The 19,250-nt window shown below is 41.9% G+C and overlaps 1 protein-coding gene across 1 annotated transcript; it reads right to left on the bottom strand.

The window, feature by feature from the left end:
- Nucleotides 1–34: 34 nt before the first annotated feature.
- slc5a2 (solute carrier family 5 member 2) lies at nucleotides 35–17,836 on the bottom strand. The gene is made up of 15 exons (XM_017723118.1): nucleotides 17,627–17,836; nucleotides 16,781–16,852; nucleotides 16,442–16,546; nucleotides 15,493–15,552; nucleotides 15,278–15,382; nucleotides 14,029–14,134; nucleotides 8,722–8,802; nucleotides 7,646–7,881; nucleotides 6,104–6,239; nucleotides 5,861–5,968; nucleotides 4,845–4,995; nucleotides 3,324–3,492; nucleotides 924–1,139; nucleotides 701–836; nucleotides 35–566 (listed from the first exon to the last, which is right to left on the bottom strand). The coding sequence occupies exons 1-15, from the start codon at nucleotides 17,720–17,722 to the stop codon at nucleotides 352–354; spliced, it is 1,992 nt and encodes a 663-aa protein (XP_017578607.1). The 5' UTR covers nucleotides 17,723–17,836; the 3' UTR covers nucleotides 35–351.
- Nucleotides 17,837–19,250: the final 1,414 nt, after the last annotated feature.

Below are 19,250 nucleotides of genomic sequence, written 5' to 3'. Positions count from 1 at the left end.
TTTGATACAAGGATTCCACACCAAAGTGCCTGAATTCCAGTTGGCATAGATTTCCTTTTATTAATCAGGAGACACTGTATGGTCATTTATAACAAAATCAAATCTAAGCTGCCAATATATTATTGCAGTAGAATTTATCAGTATTTTTAATATAAAATAGTCTGTGTGCTTTATTGTTGGCCTTTTGTTCAGATTTACTTCATGCTGATGCAAAATTTGTAAGCCAGATATTCATATTTATGTAGGATACCCATCATAGCGTATCATTTTTTTGTTAAATTCCAGGTCCAAAGTGGTAAATAATTAGAATTAAGTAAACTACTTGGTAAATATTTGCTTGAAGATTTGTTCTCAAGCATAAAACCCCCAGAAGTAGACGGCTACTGCCATCATTATGAGGGCGTTAGCATTGACGAGGTGCTTCCAGACCGGGTCTTCGCTTATGTCTGGCAGTTGTCTAGACGCTTGTGCGACCTCCTCTTCCGTGGGCTCAGGAGCCTGAGAGCCACTCAAGCCACAAAACCAGCTGATTAGATGGACAATTGCAGATTTCTCCTCATTTGTAGCTGCAACAAAAAAGATTTTTCGATACGGTTCTGTATTTCGCTGTTGACTGACAGATACTATAAGATAATGCTGTATAAACGATCACTGTGGGTAGTGAATCCCCTTAAATAACAGTGTTTCCTAAATATCTTACTTTTATCCTCAACACACATGGCCTTATTTTTCTCCTCTGCTTCCCTGCGAGCTTTTCTTCCTCCTTCCTCTTCCTCCCAGTCCAAATCAGTCCTGTCTTCCTTAGAATGGCGCAAGCTGAAGACAAGGCGATGAAGCTTGGAAGAGAAAATCAGGCAAAGTGGAAGTGACCAAAAGGATGAGAATAACCTCACACACTCTTACAGCTGCTGTGCTTCACTTACGTGCATGTCATCTATGGCAGGTGTGCTGTAGCTCACAAGGAGGACTAGAATCCCAGTACAGAAGAAGAGCAGCACTGCGAAGTACAGGTAGTGGACCCCACAAATCAGCTTGGGGCATTTGGAAGGAAAGAGGCAGCTACCTGTGCCAAAGTAGAACTCTGGTCCCATGCGACACAGGCCCATGAGCAGGCCTCCCATCAGGCCCCAGAAAGCCCCCTATCGCAGAAGAGAATGAATGGCAGCATGAATAACGAAAGCCTGCTGTGTTCAAACTGTACACTGAACACTAATATTATAACGTACACACAGCCAAACCTAACGGTGTATTAACATACAGCACTTTCGTACAGGAAGTGATGTGCAGTCGGGTGTTGCTAAGCCAGCTTGTACAATTGGGACACATCCGTCTACTCCGGAAACAACTGTACTACTTTTTCCCAAATTGGGTATATTTTCCGTATGTAATTAAACCTGGTCTACAGTGAAATAGCTTTCCAGCATGCGTGATGTTCAAGAATATAAATACATCTCAATTTTTGACATTTTTCCAGTTTTTGACATATTTTGAAAATACCTGTTACATCATCTCCCTTTACATCCTGGATCTCATGAGGAATGGACTAAAAGAACTGAGCCACAACGACGGGGAAGTTTTCTCATTTTGGAGATACGAGGTTCTTTTGACAACAGCGATATGCAAGTTTAAACACACTTTGGGATTAAATTAAATTAGTTGATCCCAAATTTGGAAGCTTTTCTACACGACCACGGCCAACTATAATAGTGCTAGCTGCTCTCCAGCCGGAACGGAAAGCTAACCAGGGCTATGTGGCTGTTCACCTACTCCAGCAGTGCCCGGGTTTCGCACCGTTGCGAGATTTTGTAGTGGAAAAACTGAAAAGCCCCTTCTGATAAAGCATCTTGATGGTTGGAGGAACTTCTGTGTGGGGATGGATTTTTAGGTGGGACGTTTTATTTATTCATGAACGTATTTACATCTTTTGGAAATTCAGAAGGAAGTCGGACAGCCGGTATAACAGCATCACACGTACAGGACGTTATAAAGGATCCGTTCACTGGTTGAAATATGGCATTTGTATATAGTCAGTAACCGATAGTTCTCTCTGCTACACACTGTGCTGCTAGCTTTACTGCATGAATTGCCCTTAATTTACGTCAGTGGAACCAAAAATGAAGACCGACATGCTTTAGAACTTCACCTCCCCCCAAAGTGTCTCACTGCAGTGGGACGGGAATACCGATAATCACGATTTTGACCTTCAAAATATCGTTTGTTATGTTTGGACATCTCCCAGGTCTACTGGGTACGATGCCAATATGTGGAAATGGGCAGACTTTCCTACGATGACTCGTTTCTCCGTTCATTAGGCTGAATATCAGTGTCAGTACATCAGCAGATTTTTTATATTCCCAGCGGTTGTATGATATATTTGCTTGATGCACTGTAGAAAGAGAAAACTGACAGGAAAACAGAAGAAGGATACAAACCGGTGAGGCTGCAATGCTGAATATTACATAACATGTCAAATGGCGTATTTAAACAGCTTTGTGTGTGAATCCGGGTTTTTGGGGTCGACCTACAGTTGCAGAGTGTAATTCACTTTTTCTCCACTGTCGAAAATACAAGTTGTGTTTAGAGCCTCCCTCATGAGCAGCTGTACATTATGGATTTGTTGACAGGCTGAAGGATACAGAGCCGGCTAAGACAACATCAGAGGGGAAGGAAACATGTCGACTGACAAGGTGGAGTCATATTACATAACGCAGGAGTTTTTACAGTAACGTAACAAAAATCATTTAAAAAGTTTTAGTTTTGACATGGGCTATGTTGCACATAACAGACATTGGATTTCTATAATAATTATAATTATGATTTATTACAAGCTATTTGGTTTGCAAGGTTGCAAAGTTCCAAGGCGTGACCGCCCGACTGAACTGTCCGGCGTAAAATGAGTTTATTTCTGTGCATGTTAGCCTGAAATAGACACTGAAAGGTTCTGGCCTGCTCCACAGTCTTTAATAAAGAGCATCAGCAGGGATGTACACTGAATTTCCCTTAGTCTTCCTGTTTGCCATAAGACAGGTCACTACAGCTGACATGGGGCTGTAAACATTACGCAGCAGTTTACGTGAGATGTCTCGCGTACGCCTCACCAAAGTTACATAGTGCTATAGCACGTGTTCTGGGCCTGGAGTGGCATTGGCAGAGATGCCATTCTGTCTGTTATGAGTCAGTGTACCAGTGTAGCACCAATCAAAATGATTTTTAAGCAGTTTTTTTTATATAAATGTTGCTATAAATTATTAATGGCCCCAATACTAAACACCGAATTTTTAGATATTATATACACAAGTAGTAGGAATATAACTGTTCATTACCGGCTCGTTGACTCTTTTCACAAAAATAGCCAGAAAGAAGACTGCTGCTATAGGCGGGGCCAGGTAACTGGATACTGATTGGATGTAGTCGAACAACTGACCACTCTGGGCAGCCTGGACTACAGGGATCCAGCAAATGCTGATTGCAACGATGCAGAGGACCCACACCCTGTCATGGGAGTAAAAGATGGAGACAAATCTCTGCAAATATCACAAACATCAATACATTAAAGTCTCAACAACAGGAAAAAACTATACAGTACTGCGTAAAATTGTAGGTCATCAAGAACTTTTTTAAACTGTGAGTCTGGGTAGCAAGTGTTTGTTTTCCTTTGCTTGTAAAAACACTGGGTTGGTGTCCGATGAGGGATTAAGCCTAGCGATGGACCACGTTTTGCTTCCAGTGGAGATGCTGTGTAGCTCAGAATTAGTCTTAGTGCCTGTCTGGGAAACCAACCCTATAAAACTATATTAACACAAATCTCACCCTTATTTGAAGTACAATAATTGTGAAAAAAAACCCCTAAATCTCATCATGAAATAAATATAATAAATAATGAATGAAATACAACGGAAGTATTTTCCTGTTAATAATTGTTGTTTTAATGTTCACCTTAGCACTTAACATATAAATGGTCAGGCATGACTGTGAACATGTCCATTTCAACTATAAAGCCAATAATCAAGAAGTTTAAAGCAAATGGAGATATTCACAATCTGCCAGGAAGTGGATGTACTGACCCCATGCATAGCGAGGAGGATAGTTAGAGTGGTCAAAGAATCTCCAACGGTCATAGCTGGGAAATGCAAACATTAGTAAGTTCTTGGGCTTAGAATGTCTCTGAAACTACAATCAGATGCCACCTACATAGCCACAACTTGTTTGGGAGGGTCACCAGAAGAAAGCGTCTGTAGACCATCAAGCACCTACAGTTTGCCGAAGGTTGCTGGAAATTTCAGTGGGACTGCATTCTGTGGTCACATGAGACCAAATAGAGATTATCCCCCCTGTGAAGTGTGGTCTTTTCTTCCAAAGGCCAAGGACAGTTTGTTCAGGTACGTTATCATGCACACAGGAGGGTAATGATCTAAAACACATCAAAATCAACACAAAAATGGTTCACTGGCCACAGAATCGAGGTTCAAGGTAGAAAACCTGGGGATGAGCTGAAGCGTGGGCCTCAGAATCGGACGGCTCTGGAGAGACTCGGTATGGAAGAACGCCGACAGTAGTGGCACATTTTTATTCAGTGATAAGATTTCAGTTCAATGATTGTACTTCAAATAAATGTTAGACTTTTGTTAAGATTTTGCGTGAAAGATCAAAAGGATAAGTAATAAAGTCTCTTACAGCCTCTTCTGCTTATGTTTATGAGGGTGCCAATATTTGTGTGGAGTACTGTAGAAATTCCACCTCCATGTCACGTAGCAAAAGGTTAAACTAACACATCTGAGTTCGGTGGCAAGGTCACTCTGCCAGTTAGAACTCCTGTTAAAGGAAAGTGTCAGTGTGGTCCAAACCTGCCAACTATCATGAGCTCTCTGTCTCTGGCCTGAGGCCTGATGCGGGTCCATATGTCTATGGTGAATAGGGTGCTGCTGCTGTTGAAGATGGAGGCTAAGGAACTCATGAGGGCTGCTAACATGACAGCGAGCATCAATCCCCTCAGACCTGAACAGAAACGAGAGTAAAGATCTTGGCAGGGAAGGAAATGAAATGTTACAGTAACACCATTTTGAGGCGATGCATCTACCAGAGCTGGGTCGAGTAGCTAAGCTCATGACACAAATGCGTGAAGCTGAACTAAGAATGAACTGTGAATGGCTAAAATTCAACCGAGTCAAAAAACAGGTGTCCCACCCCAGAAATACTTGCCTAGAGTTACTAATGAGTAAATGTTAAAATGCTCAAAGAAATACAACGAATCCATCAGTTCACAGTATGATGAACATCTGCAAACCCAATTCTGAGTTTATGCAGTTTCTGTCAGTATGTCAACATTTTAACTTAGTACCTCAAAAGAATTGCTTATTTTTTTTAAAAAATGACTTAGTTTATCAAAATACTTTTGACTTACTATGTCAAAATAATGACTTGCTATCCTGAAACAATTACGTATTTTCTTGATGTTTCATTTTTCAGCACAGTATGTCAGAAATTCATCTTAATAAGTCAATATCTTGAGAAAATAATGACATTTAGAGATACTAAGTCCATCCATCCATCCATCCATCCATCCATCCATCCATCCATCCATCCATCCATTTTCTAAGCTGCTTCTCCGTCAGGGTTGCTGGGAGACACTAAGTCAGTATTTTTTATTAATATGTTACATTTCAAAAACTCTAGTCAATATTTCATGAAAATAAGTCATTATTTTGAGTTACTAAGGCAAAATTTTGGCATACTGTTGCCAAAAACGGAGAAGGATTAAAAACCACAGGTGACCCTCAGTCTGGCAGGTACAGGCTTCCACACAGCTGCACGGCCATAGAACTGTTCTCATTATTAAAAGAGCAGCGGAAAAGCATCTCACCGTTAGGCATGACGGACACTACCAGTTTGGGGTAAGCGATGTTAGAGCAGCCAACTTCAGTCCCACACACTATTTTACAGACATCTGGCACAACACACCCCACCTCATCTGATAAAGGGATGACATGAGCAGCTCTGTGAAACGCTGAGCAGTCGATTTAAATCTTTCTTTAAATGAAAAGGGAAAAAATGAGTGATCAATAAACATTTGTCTGAAAGAGTTTAGTCATAGGGTACGGCTTACCAGGGTACAGCACTCTGCTGATCATGCCTGGCAGCACCATGAGAAACATAGGGAGCAGCTTCAGGTACCCACACAGGATACACCCGGCCTTCACATGGGTCAGACTGCGGGCAGCCAAACAACGCTGCACAATCACCTACAGCACAAACACAGTGCTGAGAATGATCTGGAGAGGCCTCATAACGTTATGCTGCTTTCTTTTGATCTTTTGAGATGGGTAGAGTATCCTAAACTCACAGTCAAGCAAAAGTGCCGCTCCATACAAAAGTACCAAGAGTACACAGAAGTACCAGGCCAAAAAAAAGTACTCAATGGGCAAACTAGCCTAAAGTTCGTATTGCAATATTATACACCAGAGCCTCATTTAACAATCCACAATGTTATTTATCAGATTTACGTTTCATTCTCTTCACTCTCTCACAGCAACTCTCAAAAAATACATCACACAACCACAGGGAGTCACTGTGGTGTCGGCCAATCCTGACGCTAGCTCAGCCTCTGAGCTACTGTCTGATAAATTCAACCAAACTAGCATTAGCTGTAGCTCTTATCTCAGTCGTTCCATCTTCATGGAAGCCAAATGGATGCCAAAGTCAAGCCTGTCAAGCCTGTAACAATAGAAGAACCTTTTTTTGGTGCTATGTAGAACCCTTCTCAAAATCTACAGTCTCCATCCATCTTAACAATCATTTAAAATGCAAAGAACCCTTTAATCACTCAAGGGGATCTTGCAGTGTTCGTGGTTCTATATAGAACCATTTTCTTTACTAAGGAACCCTCGAAGAGCCATAATATTTAAAAGCGTAAGTGATCTGAAGAGAGTTACGACAGTTTGGCTTTCAAGCTGTCGTGTTAAATATCACAAAGCTTGACAATGTAACAACAGAAGAACCCTTTTTGGTGCTATACAGAACCATGCACAAGACATTCTCCGTCAATCTGAAGAACCATTTCATCATGCACAGAACCACTTCAAGGTTCTATATAAAACCACCGTCTTTTCTAAAGTGATAAGTGATCCTTTCTTGATCCCACAACCGGGGAAATTCCACCTCCGCATTTAATCCATCCGTGAAGTGAAACACCACATACACACTAGTGAACACACCCACTAGGGGGCAGTGAGCACACTTGCCCGGAGCGGTGGGCAGCCCAATCCACGGCGCCCGGGGAGCAGTTGGGGGTTAGGTGTCTTGCTCAAGGACACCTCAGTCATGTGCTGTCAGCCCTGGGGATCGAACCGGCAACCTTCCGGTCATGAGGCTGGTTCCCTGACGTCCAGCCCACGACTGCCCCCCTTGAAGAACTTGAAGAATGTTTTTAAAGGACCCTTGAAGAACCATGTTTTTAAAGGACCCTTGAAGAACCATGTTTTTTTTAAAGAGTGTGTTCTGGGATAAATAATGTGCTTTGAGATTAAACAGAACCAGACTGCAGTACCAGTATTCCTCTTGGACTGGTTGGTTCAGATATTCAACAGTAGAAACACAGATATTATTCATTTTTAAAAATGTGCCCATGAGCAAAGTAGGGACAGTTCACCTGGTCACTGCACCAGTACCAGCACCCTATAATGGCAATGCCAAATAACACGCCAGGCCACGGCAGGTCTCCAGTCACAGGGTCTCTCAGCAGATGAAAGGCATCTTCTCGTGGGGTGTAACACACTGGGGTGATGTTGTAGTGCTGGGCGTCTTGGGACTCTCTCATGGATGGGGAAGGTAAAGCTAATCCATATTTCTCAATTAAAGCACTGTAGCCTCCGACCTCCTTGAAGGCTGTTGACAAGAAAACAAGGAAAAAAGGTACGTACTTTCAGGAGAGCACAGCATTCTCTTGAAAGTCACCTTGCCTGTTTGGTGACATGCACTAGCTTGGCCTCATAGGTAAGACCACACTCATGTAACACAATATAACCCATAGAAAAGTCAGAGAGCACCATTTATTTATTTAATTTCCTCAAAACAGCCATTATTCAGGTATTCAGCATCAGGGAAAAACAGAAAGCACCACTTTAACAGGAAATTGCATAGAAGCCTCAACAACTAATCATGTTGTTTTTCGGTATTAGTGTGTCTTTGATACGGTGCCCATTCTATTTGGAAGACTTCTGTTTTTCAAAGAAATCTGCAGGGACCTACAAGTTCAGTCTAAGTAGCTGGTTGCACTTTCTACATCTCACGATCCAAGAAATCCCAAATGATGCTGAGGTCTGCGTCAGTCCAGCTTCTTGACAGCTGCACATATTTTCAGACCCAGTTTCCACTGAGTTCTCACAGTGGAAGGATGGACAGAAGCACCTGTGAAGGGGTTCAGAGTGGAGCTTGGATTGGAAGAGTTAGGAGTTAAAGTGGCAGAAGGGTATAGTATAGAGCGGACAAATGAAATACCGACCCTGCTGAAAAAATCCATCAAAACTTTTAAGTGTTTCTGTTTGTTCCTGATGTTCTTGCTCTTTTATTGTATTGATATCACAGTTTGAAGCATCCTTATGGGTTAACAGGTGACCAGTGACTGCTTCTGAATGCATTAGATTGTTGGAACTTACTATAAATGAAAATGTGGTCTCTCTGATTTTTGCACAGTACTATTGTTCCAGAGAAAGACAAAAAACTTACAGAAGCCCATGAGGACGAAGGCTCCCGCAATGATGATGAAGGTCTGGACAGTGTCAGTATACATCAGTGCAGCCAGCCCACCTAAAGAACAATTGAATATGATTTTTAACACATCTATTGTAGTATCTGCACTCTTAAAGGACTCTTTGGAGAAAAGCCACAGAAGAACCATGTTTGGGTCCCTAAAGAACCTTTCAATGGATGGATCTTTAAAGACATGTTTTTGTAAATGAGCTCTGAGTGTGAAGGAGTAATACATCTAACCCAACAACTATATAGGAACCTGTATTTTTAGATGTAGGCCATGGCTTGTAACTCATTCACTCACTGCCTGACACTCAGCAGGCTGAAAATTCTTCACAAGGGGCGTCATTAGCAGTCTAACAGCTTTTGTGGCTTTCTAAGAACAATGCTGTGCATCAGTGACGCTGCTCAGAAGAGCTTTGATCTTTCTTTGAATGTTGTCATGTATGTGCTGGACTGCATGCAACTGGATTTCAAGCCTCTGTTTGTTTCATGGTTTGTTCACATACTATAATGATTCACTGGCGGTTAGATCTGCTGAGGACAACTTTCCTGGCATACATGAAACCGGGCTTCAGTAGTGTGTACGGGACATTTTCGTCTTGCAGTAGGACTACCACGAGGATATATTATTGACCCAAAGGGTACTCAGCCCTGTAAAAAGCCCTCACAGACTTACGAGGCACTGCAGGATTGCTCTGAGGCTACTGATTGGCCAGCACTCTGAGAGCCACACGGAGAGGACATCACCAGGCGCACAGAGAGCATCACGGACTATATTAACTTCTGTGTGGACTCCACTGTCCCAACCAGGACTGTTAAATGTTACCCAAACAACAAAGGACATTAAAGCTCTCCTTAATAGCAAGAAGAAAAAGGCCTTCAGAGCTGGAGACAGACTGGAGGTGAGGTGAGAACGATCCAGAGGGAACTGAGGACAGCTATCAAAGAGGCGAAGGACAAATATAGGAGGAAGCTGGAGTGGAAACTCCAGCAGAACAACATGAGGGAGGTCTGGAATGGAATGAGGACCATCACCAGCTTCAGGTCCAGTAACAACAGAGGAGTAGAGGTCAGTGTGGACGGGGCCAACAAGCTAAATCTGTTCTTTAACAGCTGTCCTCCCTCGTCCTGTCTCCTCTGCTGCCAGTCCTCAGCAGACCACACCACTCATCCCCCCTCCCCCTCCTGATAGCCTGCCCCCCTCTCGTGACAGCCCATCTCACACCTCCATCCCTCCCCCACCTATAACCTCTACAGTGTGTCTCACTGCTGACCAGGTGAGAAGACAACTGAAGAGACTCCACACAAACAAGGCTGCAGGCCCAGATGGGGTTCCACCCAGGGTGCTTAAAGCCTGTGCCGCCCAGCTTTGTGGAGAACTTCAACATGCAAGCAAGCAAGCAAAATTTATTTATATAGCGCTTTTTACAGCAGGTGGTGTCACAAAGCAGCTTTACAGAACAATCAGTATTACAGAGAGAAGAGAAAAGAAGAAAGAAAATCCGGGTCCGAGCCCCCATGAGCGTCGCCAGCGGCGACGGTGGCAAGGAAAAACTCCCTAAAAGAGGAAGAAACCTTGAGAGGAACCAAGACTCAGAAGGGGAACCCGTCCTCCTCTGGTCGACACCGGACAGCAAACATTATTAGTATGAAGTTTTATAGTAAAGTGGGAAAAGAAAGAGATGATCTGAGGGTGAGGACTGCACAGCGCTGTACAGCAAGAAGCTCAGTGGTGGTCAAACCGGTCCAGAAGGCTGGTGATCAGCGGCACCAATCAAGGCAGTAGAGGCAACAGCATCAGGCGCACAGGATGGGCAGCTGATCAGCTCGGCAGAGAAAGGAGAAGAAAAAAACAGAGTTAGTACTGTAAAGAGTGGCTGACCACAGATTACAGTAAAACAGAGCAGTGTAGACTCCAGCAGGTCTAGACCTGACAGGGTGACTAATCACCAAATGCTTGACTGTACAAATAAGTTTTTAGCCTAGACTTAAAGATTGGGGCTGTGTCTGATTCCCGAACATTGGCAGGAAGATTATTCCAGAGCTGGGGGGCTTTGTATGAGAAGCTCAGGGGGATGGAGCTTTATTAGTTCTAGGTACCAGTACTGAGCAGCACCTTGTGATCTAAGTAGGCGTGATGGTTCATAGTAGGAGAGAAGGTCACTCAGGTACTGAGGGGCGAGTCCGTTTAGAGCTTTATAAGTCAGTAATAGAATTTTATAATCAATGCGAAATTTAACTGGTAACCAGTGCAGGGCTGATAAAACTGGACTAATATGGTCAAACTTCCTAGTTCTTGTGAGACTCTGGCTGCAGCGTTCTGGACCAGCTGAAGCTTGTTAAGGCTTTTGCTGTGACATCCAGACAGCAGGGCATTACAATAATCTAGCCTTGAAGTGATAAATGCATGAACTAGCTTTTCTGCATCCTGTAGAGATCATGAATTTCTTAATTTAGCGATATTGCGGAGATGCAATAAAGCTGTTCTAGTGATATTAGATATATGTGTGTCGAAGGACAGATCAGCGTCTATCATGACACCAAGATTTTTAACAGATAGGCTTGATGAAACTGAGAGATTGTTAAGTTTTAGTGTTGAGTTAGACAGTCTGTGTCTGGCTAATTTTGGACCAAGAAGCAGGACCTCTGTTTTATCTGAGTTAAGTAACAGAAAATTATTTGACATCCAATCTTTTATGTCTTTTATACAGTCCTAAATCTTGCCAAGTTTAATTTTATCATCCGGTTTACTTGATATATATAACTGGGTGTCATCTGCATAACAGTGGAAATTTATGCCGTGTTTACTGATAATGGTGCCTAATGGTAGCATATATATTGTAAATAATATAGGTCCTAAAACGGAACCTTGTGGAACACCATACATTACTTTTGCACAAACAGATGATTCACCCTTTACATTAACAAACTGATATCGATCGGTGAGGTAGGACCTGAACCAGGAAAGAGCTGTTCCTGTTACCCCTACAAGGTTTTCTAGTCTATCTAGTAGGATAGCGTGGTCTATTGTGTCGAATGCTGCACTAAGGTCAACTAAGGAGGACTAACAACGACACATTTCCTTGGTCCGTGAATAATAGAAGATCATTTATAATTTTTACTAATGCTGTTTCTGTACTATGATGTGGCCTAAAGCCAGACTGACATTTTTCGCGTAGATTATTCCTATGCAAATAAGGGCTTAATTGTTTTGCTACCACTTTTTCCAGGATCTTAGATATGAAGGGGAGGTTTGAGATGGGTCTATAATTTGATAGTTCACAGGGATCGAGGTTAGCTTTCTTAATCAGCGGTCTAATTACTGCAAGTTTAAAAGTTTTTGGGATATATCCGAGGCTAAGAGAGGAGTTTATTATTGACAGAATAGGCTTAGTTATTTCTGGTAAGATTTCCTTGAGTAGTCATCAACATGAGCCTGAGTCTCCAGAGGGTCCCCATGATGTGGAAGACATCCTGCATTGTTCCTGTTCCAAGGACGCCACATCAGCAGGGGTGACGAGGACAAGTACAGGGCGACGGTGAAGGACTTTGTCGCATGGAGCTGAATCATCTGCAGCTCAACACGACAAAGACAAAGGAACTGGTGGTGGACCTGAGGAAGGACAAGGCACCAGTGACCCCTGTGTCCATGAGGGGGTCAGTGTGGACATTGTGGAGGATTCCAAATATCTGGGTATTGACAATAAAGTGGACTGGGCTAAGAACACTGGCGCCCTCTACAGGAAGGGCCAAAGTCGTCTCTATTTTCTGAGGTGCCTGAGGTCCTTCAACAACTGCCGGACTATGCTCAGGATCTTCTATGAGTCTGTGGTGGCGAGTGCTGTCCTCTATGCTGTTGCATGCTGGGGAAGCAGGCTGAGGGTGGCAGACGCCAACAGACTCAGCAAACTGATCCGCAAGGCCGGTGATGCTGCGGCTGTGGAGCTGGACTCGCTGACGGCCGTGTTGGAGAGGAGGATGCTGTCTAAGCTGTAGGCCATTATGGACAATTGCTCCCACCCACACGGTGATGAGACACAGGAGCTCATTCAGCTCAAGACTCACTCTACCGAAATGACCACAGAGCGCCACAGGAGGTCATTCTTACCTGTGGCCATCAAACTCTATAACTCCTCCCTCAGTGTGTGATAACTCAGAGGTTTTATACAGTATGTCTCATGTTTATTATCACAGTCACTGCCACTTTACTGTATTTGTAAGAATATGATTCTGATTCTGAAGCCATTGCAGAGCAATCACTGCACCTAATGACACTCATACTATTGTGAGTTCACTATTATGTTCAACAGTGGTTGACATTCAGATTTGAAGGCAGACTTTCTCCAAAGATAAACATGTCCAGGATTGACCCATCAGAACATACGGTTCTTTCCATTTCTCTGGAGCTCAGGTTTGTGCTCTTTACACTGTGTTATGCAGTGCTGTGTAGTGGCTTTGGATGCAAGCAGTTTCCAAGTGGTATAAATTCCAGCTTTTGAAGCTCACCATGTGCAGTGTTCACTGAGACCGAGTCACAGAAGGGCTGACTCAGTTTAGCGATTAACGAGGGCTTAGTTTTGTAATGTTGTCCTTTTCTATCTGTCATAGAGCTTCAAACTACGACTATGGTTCCTTTTGGCCAGTGCAGTTTGTCTGGCATACTGTTGCTGTCGGAAACCTCATATTTCCAAAAAAGGTAGGACTTTACATAAGAAGAAAGAACTCTGGACCATTTATGTTTGTATATTCATCATGAACTTTGACACAATGTAAAGGTGAGCTGGTAATCCCGAACTACAGCATAAATAAAAAACCAGTAATATTGGAGATATATGTTTTTGTCCTGTCACTATCATTTTTGTGACTGTTCCCCAGACTCACCCCTGACTTGTGACCATGGCACCTGCAGTTTATCACCTATTTTGCTTCTCTGAAACTTTAATTAGCCCCACCTGTTAAAGGAAGGGCTGAAGGATTCATCCATTTTAAATAAAAAATGCAATCTCAAAGTGCAATTTTCAAACCATGAGAGCTGTAATTTTAATTATATTCTATATTATTCAATGTTGTCTTTACAAGTTTTAAGCATGTAAATTGAACCTTATAGCACAGAGCTCCTGAACTGGCTGTCTGGCTCACGGCACACAGTGTTCAGTCTTGACCAGCTGAACCAGCTGGACATGCGGGTTATCTTGGCGAAGCTAGAAGGTTCATTCATAGAAAATAATCACATTTCTATTGCAGTTGCAATATTGAGATCATGAATGATATGACTTTCACCTGTGACAGTGTAGAGTGCCGTAATGGCAAGCAATGCGATCACCGCAATGTAAATATTCCACCCGAGCGCCTGCTGTATGAACACCGCTCCAGCAAACATATCCACCTAAAGCAAAGGACAAAATGAAACGCACCAGCGGGAGGATTTTTGGAACACTGGCAAAATTATTAACAAACTAATAACAGACAAAAGGCCTAAACAGCAAATGCATTATCTGTTACAGTAGAAGAAATACAATAAAAATGCATTAATTGTGATTTTATGAGTACGTTAGTCAAATATTTAGTGTAATGTTGTTTATCTGTGTATCTGTATTTATTCTAATACTGTATAACCATTTGTTTCATTTGTAGTCCCACAATAATGTAATATTTTACACCTTTCTATAATCTAAGAATAGCTCAGCCAATTTGCACTGAAGGCCACGTTGTTACTGAGTAATAAGTCCTATTATGTAACAACCCTGGGATTTCAAGGGGTTTAAAAACAGGTATTTAGTAGAAGTATTTAAATATGAAATATTTATAAATATTACATTATTATCCATTTAAACCCAAGGCATTAATAGAGATAGTTAGAAGCTAAATATATACAAAATCATCAATTATGGGGTACTTTCTATTGGGAAGTGTCTGTCCCAAACCATAACATCTAAATTTCAATTTACAGACATTTACTACTTTTGTAGTATATATTTTTAATGTTATTTTTAAGAGAGGCTTTGATTTATTTTTAAGTGAAGTTGAGATATTTAGATTGGTCAGTTTTGAAATGTCCATATGCAGAGCCCTATTTTAGCCAGACCTCTGTGTTTTAGAGTGAGACAGCATCCCTGTCCCTCATGGCCACACACTCCGTGGAACATTAGAGACCGGATGATTTTATGTGTGTGCAGCTGTTCAAAGCTGTGTTTGCTAATAGTTTTCAGTTCTGCTCAAAACAGTCACTACTGAACCATGTGGCAGTGTTTTGATTGTTTGGTAAGGAACAAAATGGAATGTTCAATCATTTATTATTAACACGAATAAACACAGTGAAGGGGTACGGCCTCTCAAAGCTAAAGGGTTTTAGTCTAAAGTCCAAGACAGGTCTGAAATGTGTTTTAGCTCTGACTTTGAGCCAGTCTGGTAGAATGATTTCTATAATGTTTTTACTAAAACCCCGAACTGCTGAGATGAACTGGCTGTGTAAAATATGGGCACAGTACTGGACATAATTCAGCGTCTCCTGATTCACATTTGTACTTACAGAAATCTTTGTGAAGATGTAAAGGAAAAGTGAGATGACTGAGAGGTACAAACTGATTCTGGTCCCACCAAATCTCTTTTTCAGGTACTGCGGCATTGTGATCACCTATTGACAAGTTAAAGGCATGAAATCCAGAGCGGTGCTGTCTGCGCCCACTAGATACTCAGATAGTAACTCAGAAAAAGTGAGATCTTCATCAGTGGAAGGGAACTTACTCCAGCAGTTAAATAGACTGGTACAAACAGCCACCCCAGCAGGAGCACGATGAATAAAGCCTGTAGGAAAAGAAAATCAGTACGATGGATTACATAATAACAACACGGACATCACTGACCGGCACTATTTCAACTCAAATTTGATTTCTTAGATGACTGTAATACTTTGGCGTGTCAAACACCCACAGACATATCTGAGAGTGGCCGGTTAGTGTGGTCTAGTTATCAGCACAATATTTTGTGATGTGTTTGATTCATGATCTATTGCTTGCACCCAGCCTCTACACACACCACACATACTATTTACACTTAAATATACTATTTGTTTCTGTGAAGTTTGCAGAATCGTACATCTTAAAAACGGTTTAACTTGAAAAAGTAACTTAAAATGTAGTTTAAGAAACTATTGTAACAAAAAACACAAAAATGAAAATGTGCAGAAACCTCTGTAGAGGATGTGTCCACTTAATTTCATTTGACCAGGGGTGCTCAAACACTTACAACTGAATATCATAGATGATATGAGCTCTTGAGAGATTCAAAGCAAGCTACTATTAATTCTGAGAAGCCACACATAAGGATTATATATATATATATATATATATATATATATATATATATATATATATATATATATATGTGTGTGTGTGTGTGTGTGTGTGTGTGTGTGTGTGTGTGTGTATCACTGCTTTCGGAAGAAAACCTCGTATCTCCATTTTTGACATTTTTCAGTTTTTTAAATCATTTGGAAGTACCTCTTGTCCTTTACATTGTGTGCACATTTCATGATGAATGGACCAAAACAAACAGCCCAAAATGATGTGGAAAAAATTCTGGTTCCATTGACTTACATTGAAAGTGAAGTATGTTTTTTCCTTTTCCTGTAAAGTTACTGTTTTGGAGATACAAGGTTTTCTTCTGACAGCAGCGATATATTAATCTGACTTACATTCCATTCAAAGCCTCCGACAGCTATTCCACTGGCAGCCCCTGTCCCCGCAAGGCCAACAAAATGCCCACTGCCAATGTTGCTTGCAAACAGAGAAGCACCAACCTGTTCGGATGGAGCAGAACATTTTTTACATGTCATTCATTTGCCGGTTTTACGGCAGCAGTAAAACTGCTGTAGCAGCAGAATTAAAGGGGCCGGTGGATCACCCCCCAACAGATACATTCAAAGCAAAATGATTTGCTGTATCCCATAAATGATAAGCTAAAAATTTAGAAAGCTATCTTTAATTTAAATCATGCTGCGGTAAATTACCCAACAAAAGTCACCAAGACTTACTGGCCACCACACCATGGTCCGTCCAGCAAGGAAGTAGCCACCTACTGTGCCACGATTAGTCCTAAACATAGACTGAGACACGGAAACAAGACGGTAAATCTATGGTTTCCTTATTTTACCATCACTGAACACAAACCAAATGTATCTGTTACTCTGTTATATAACATAATGCAAAGCACATCAAATGAAGGCACTGGAGGGCAGTTCTACCGCTGACGGGGCTGATGGGGCACGACGGGGCTGATGGGGCGTAAACGTCTGTTAGACTGAGCGACGTCGGTGAAGCTGGAGCACAGCTGACTGACACATCACTGACAAAAGTACTAAAATCTGAGCTTTTCTACATACAGCTGCTTTCAAAGTCGCTTCTTCTCGTTTCATTTGAGTTTTGAAACCCTTTAATGGCCTTTTGGTGAAGCTGTCAGTAATTTAGCCAATTTCTTTATATTCTCAGTCTTTTGGATTTCCGTACAAGAAATAATAATAAAAAAACACTAATTTTTAACGACATTAAAAAAATCTCAATGTAAGATTTTCTATCTTATATTTAAAACAATTTCAATATGTACACAATAGTTTGAATGCATTATTAGTTTGTAACAGGGATCAAATTTGTTGCTTCAGATAAAAATAATACATTTTCCAGCATCTGTGAATTCACTCCTGACACGTTGTTTGGTTGGTTAACTGAAGAACAGATCAGAGAAAACTAATTCCAGCCGTTTGTTCTAATAATTCTCATTATTTCCACCTCAGCGGTAAAATAACCCTGCAGCACAACACATTTCACTGAGACGGACTAAAAAACAAGCTTCATACACAACTCGAAAGCAGTTAAGAACTAACCCAAATTCCCACGCCGATGACAATCACAAAGTAGCCGAGAATCACGGTGATGTCTGCTGGGTTGTTGATGGTCACTTTATCCTCAGTGAAGTTCATTTTGTCCAGTTTGAAGACGAACTTCTAAAATCTTATTTTTGAATGGACAAATCCCTGGTCAGCGGTGCCGAGGTGCCTCAAGGAGGACAAGATTTCTTTAGAATAGTATTCTGTAGTGTGAGGGTTCAATCCAAGACCTTTGTTCACCAGAAAAAAGCTGAAGAAGGTATTAGTGAAAATAATAATTAACACATTGCCGCACTGTCAGGGACGGGAGACTGATGAAGCGTTTAACTGTTATCAATGACGGACCTCCTATCTAAAGTACAACTTACTGTATTAATAGGTAATACGATGAATTGAAGGCAACGTGATACACTATATGGCCAAAAGTAGGTGGACACCTCACCATCACACCTTCATGAGCTTGTTGGACATCCTAATCCAAAACCATGGGCATTAATTAGAGTTGGACCCTGTGAAGCTACAAAAGCCTTTACTCTTCTGGGAAGGTGATCCACAAGATTTTGGAGAGTATCTGTGGGAGTTTGTGCCCATTCAGTCAAAAGAGCATTTGTGAGGCCAGGAACTGATGTTGGATGAGACAGTCTGGCTCGCAATTCATGAAGAAGGTGCTCAGTGGGGTTGAGGTCAGGTCTCTATGCAGGCCACTCACTTCATGCACAGGGGCATGGTCATGCTGGTGCACAAAAGGGTCTTCCTCAAACTGCTGCTACAAAGTTGGAAGCATATAATTGTCTAAAATGTCTTTAGACACTTCACTGGAACCAAGTAGCCTAGCCCAAACCCCGAAAAACAGCCCAGACCATTATACCTCCTCCACCAAACTTTACTCTTGGCCTTATGCATTGCACCAAACCTAGATTGTCCAGTCTGCCACCTAGTGAAGTACGATTCATCATTCAAGAGAACGTTTCCGCTGCTCCAGAGTCCAGGAACTGTGTGCTTTACACCATTCCATCTGAATCTTGGCACAGAGTGATCTTACGCTTGTGGACACCTGATCAGCCATGGAAACCCATTTCATGAGGCTCCTGAGTTCTTGTGCTGGTGTTGCTTTCAGAGGACGTCTGGAAGTGTGTGACGCAACAGAGAAGATTTTATGCGCTATGTGCTTTAACATTTGGTGGCACCACTCTGTGAGTTTGTGTGGTCGAGGGCTTCATGGCCGAGTTGTTGTTGCTCCTAGACGCCTCCATTTCACAGTCACAGCACTTGCAGTTGACCATGGCACATCTAGCAGGGCAGAAATTTCGTGAACTACTAAAGATGACATCCTATGACAATGCCGTGTTTAAAGTCACTGAGCTGTTTATGACCCATTCTGCCGTCAACGTCTGTCAGGTACTTTTAGAAGTCACGTACGTTTAGAAGCAGCATCCGTCACGACGCCTGGTCGTGGTTTGCAGGCGCCGTTTAGATTAGGATGAAGATAACTGCACCTTTAAATGGAACTAGAGTTCAACTACTTGTTACATCTTTAATACATATTAATATCAGATACTGTAAGCCACATTTCTGCATTCCAGGAGCCACTGAGGTGAACACCTGTTACAGGAAGTGTCCC

The sequence above is a fragment of the Pygocentrus nattereri genome, chromosome 17 (assembly GCF_015220715.1).
Source record: "Pygocentrus nattereri isolate fPygNat1 chromosome 17, fPygNat1.pri, whole genome shotgun sequence".
Classification (NCBI taxonomy): domain Eukaryota; kingdom Metazoa; phylum Chordata; class Actinopteri; order Characiformes; family Serrasalmidae; genus Pygocentrus; species Pygocentrus nattereri.
This window is presented reverse-complemented; position numbering and strand designations above follow the sequence as displayed.

Excerpts from the sequence above, each read along its gene's own strand:
- slc5a2 (XM_017723118.1), bottom strand. The coding sequence starts at position 17,722 with ATGAACTTCACTGAGGATAAAGTGACCATCAACAACCCAGCAGACATC. Across the intron at positions 15,553-16,441 it reads TCGGAGGCTTTGAATGGAAT|GCTTTATTCATCGTGCTCCT; the intron begins GTAAGTCAGATT and ends CTTTTCCTACAG. Across the intron at positions 5,969-6,103 it reads CAGCAGAGTGCTGTACCCTG|ATGAGGTGGGGTGTGTTGTG; the intron begins GTAAGCCGTACC and ends TCCCTTTATCAG.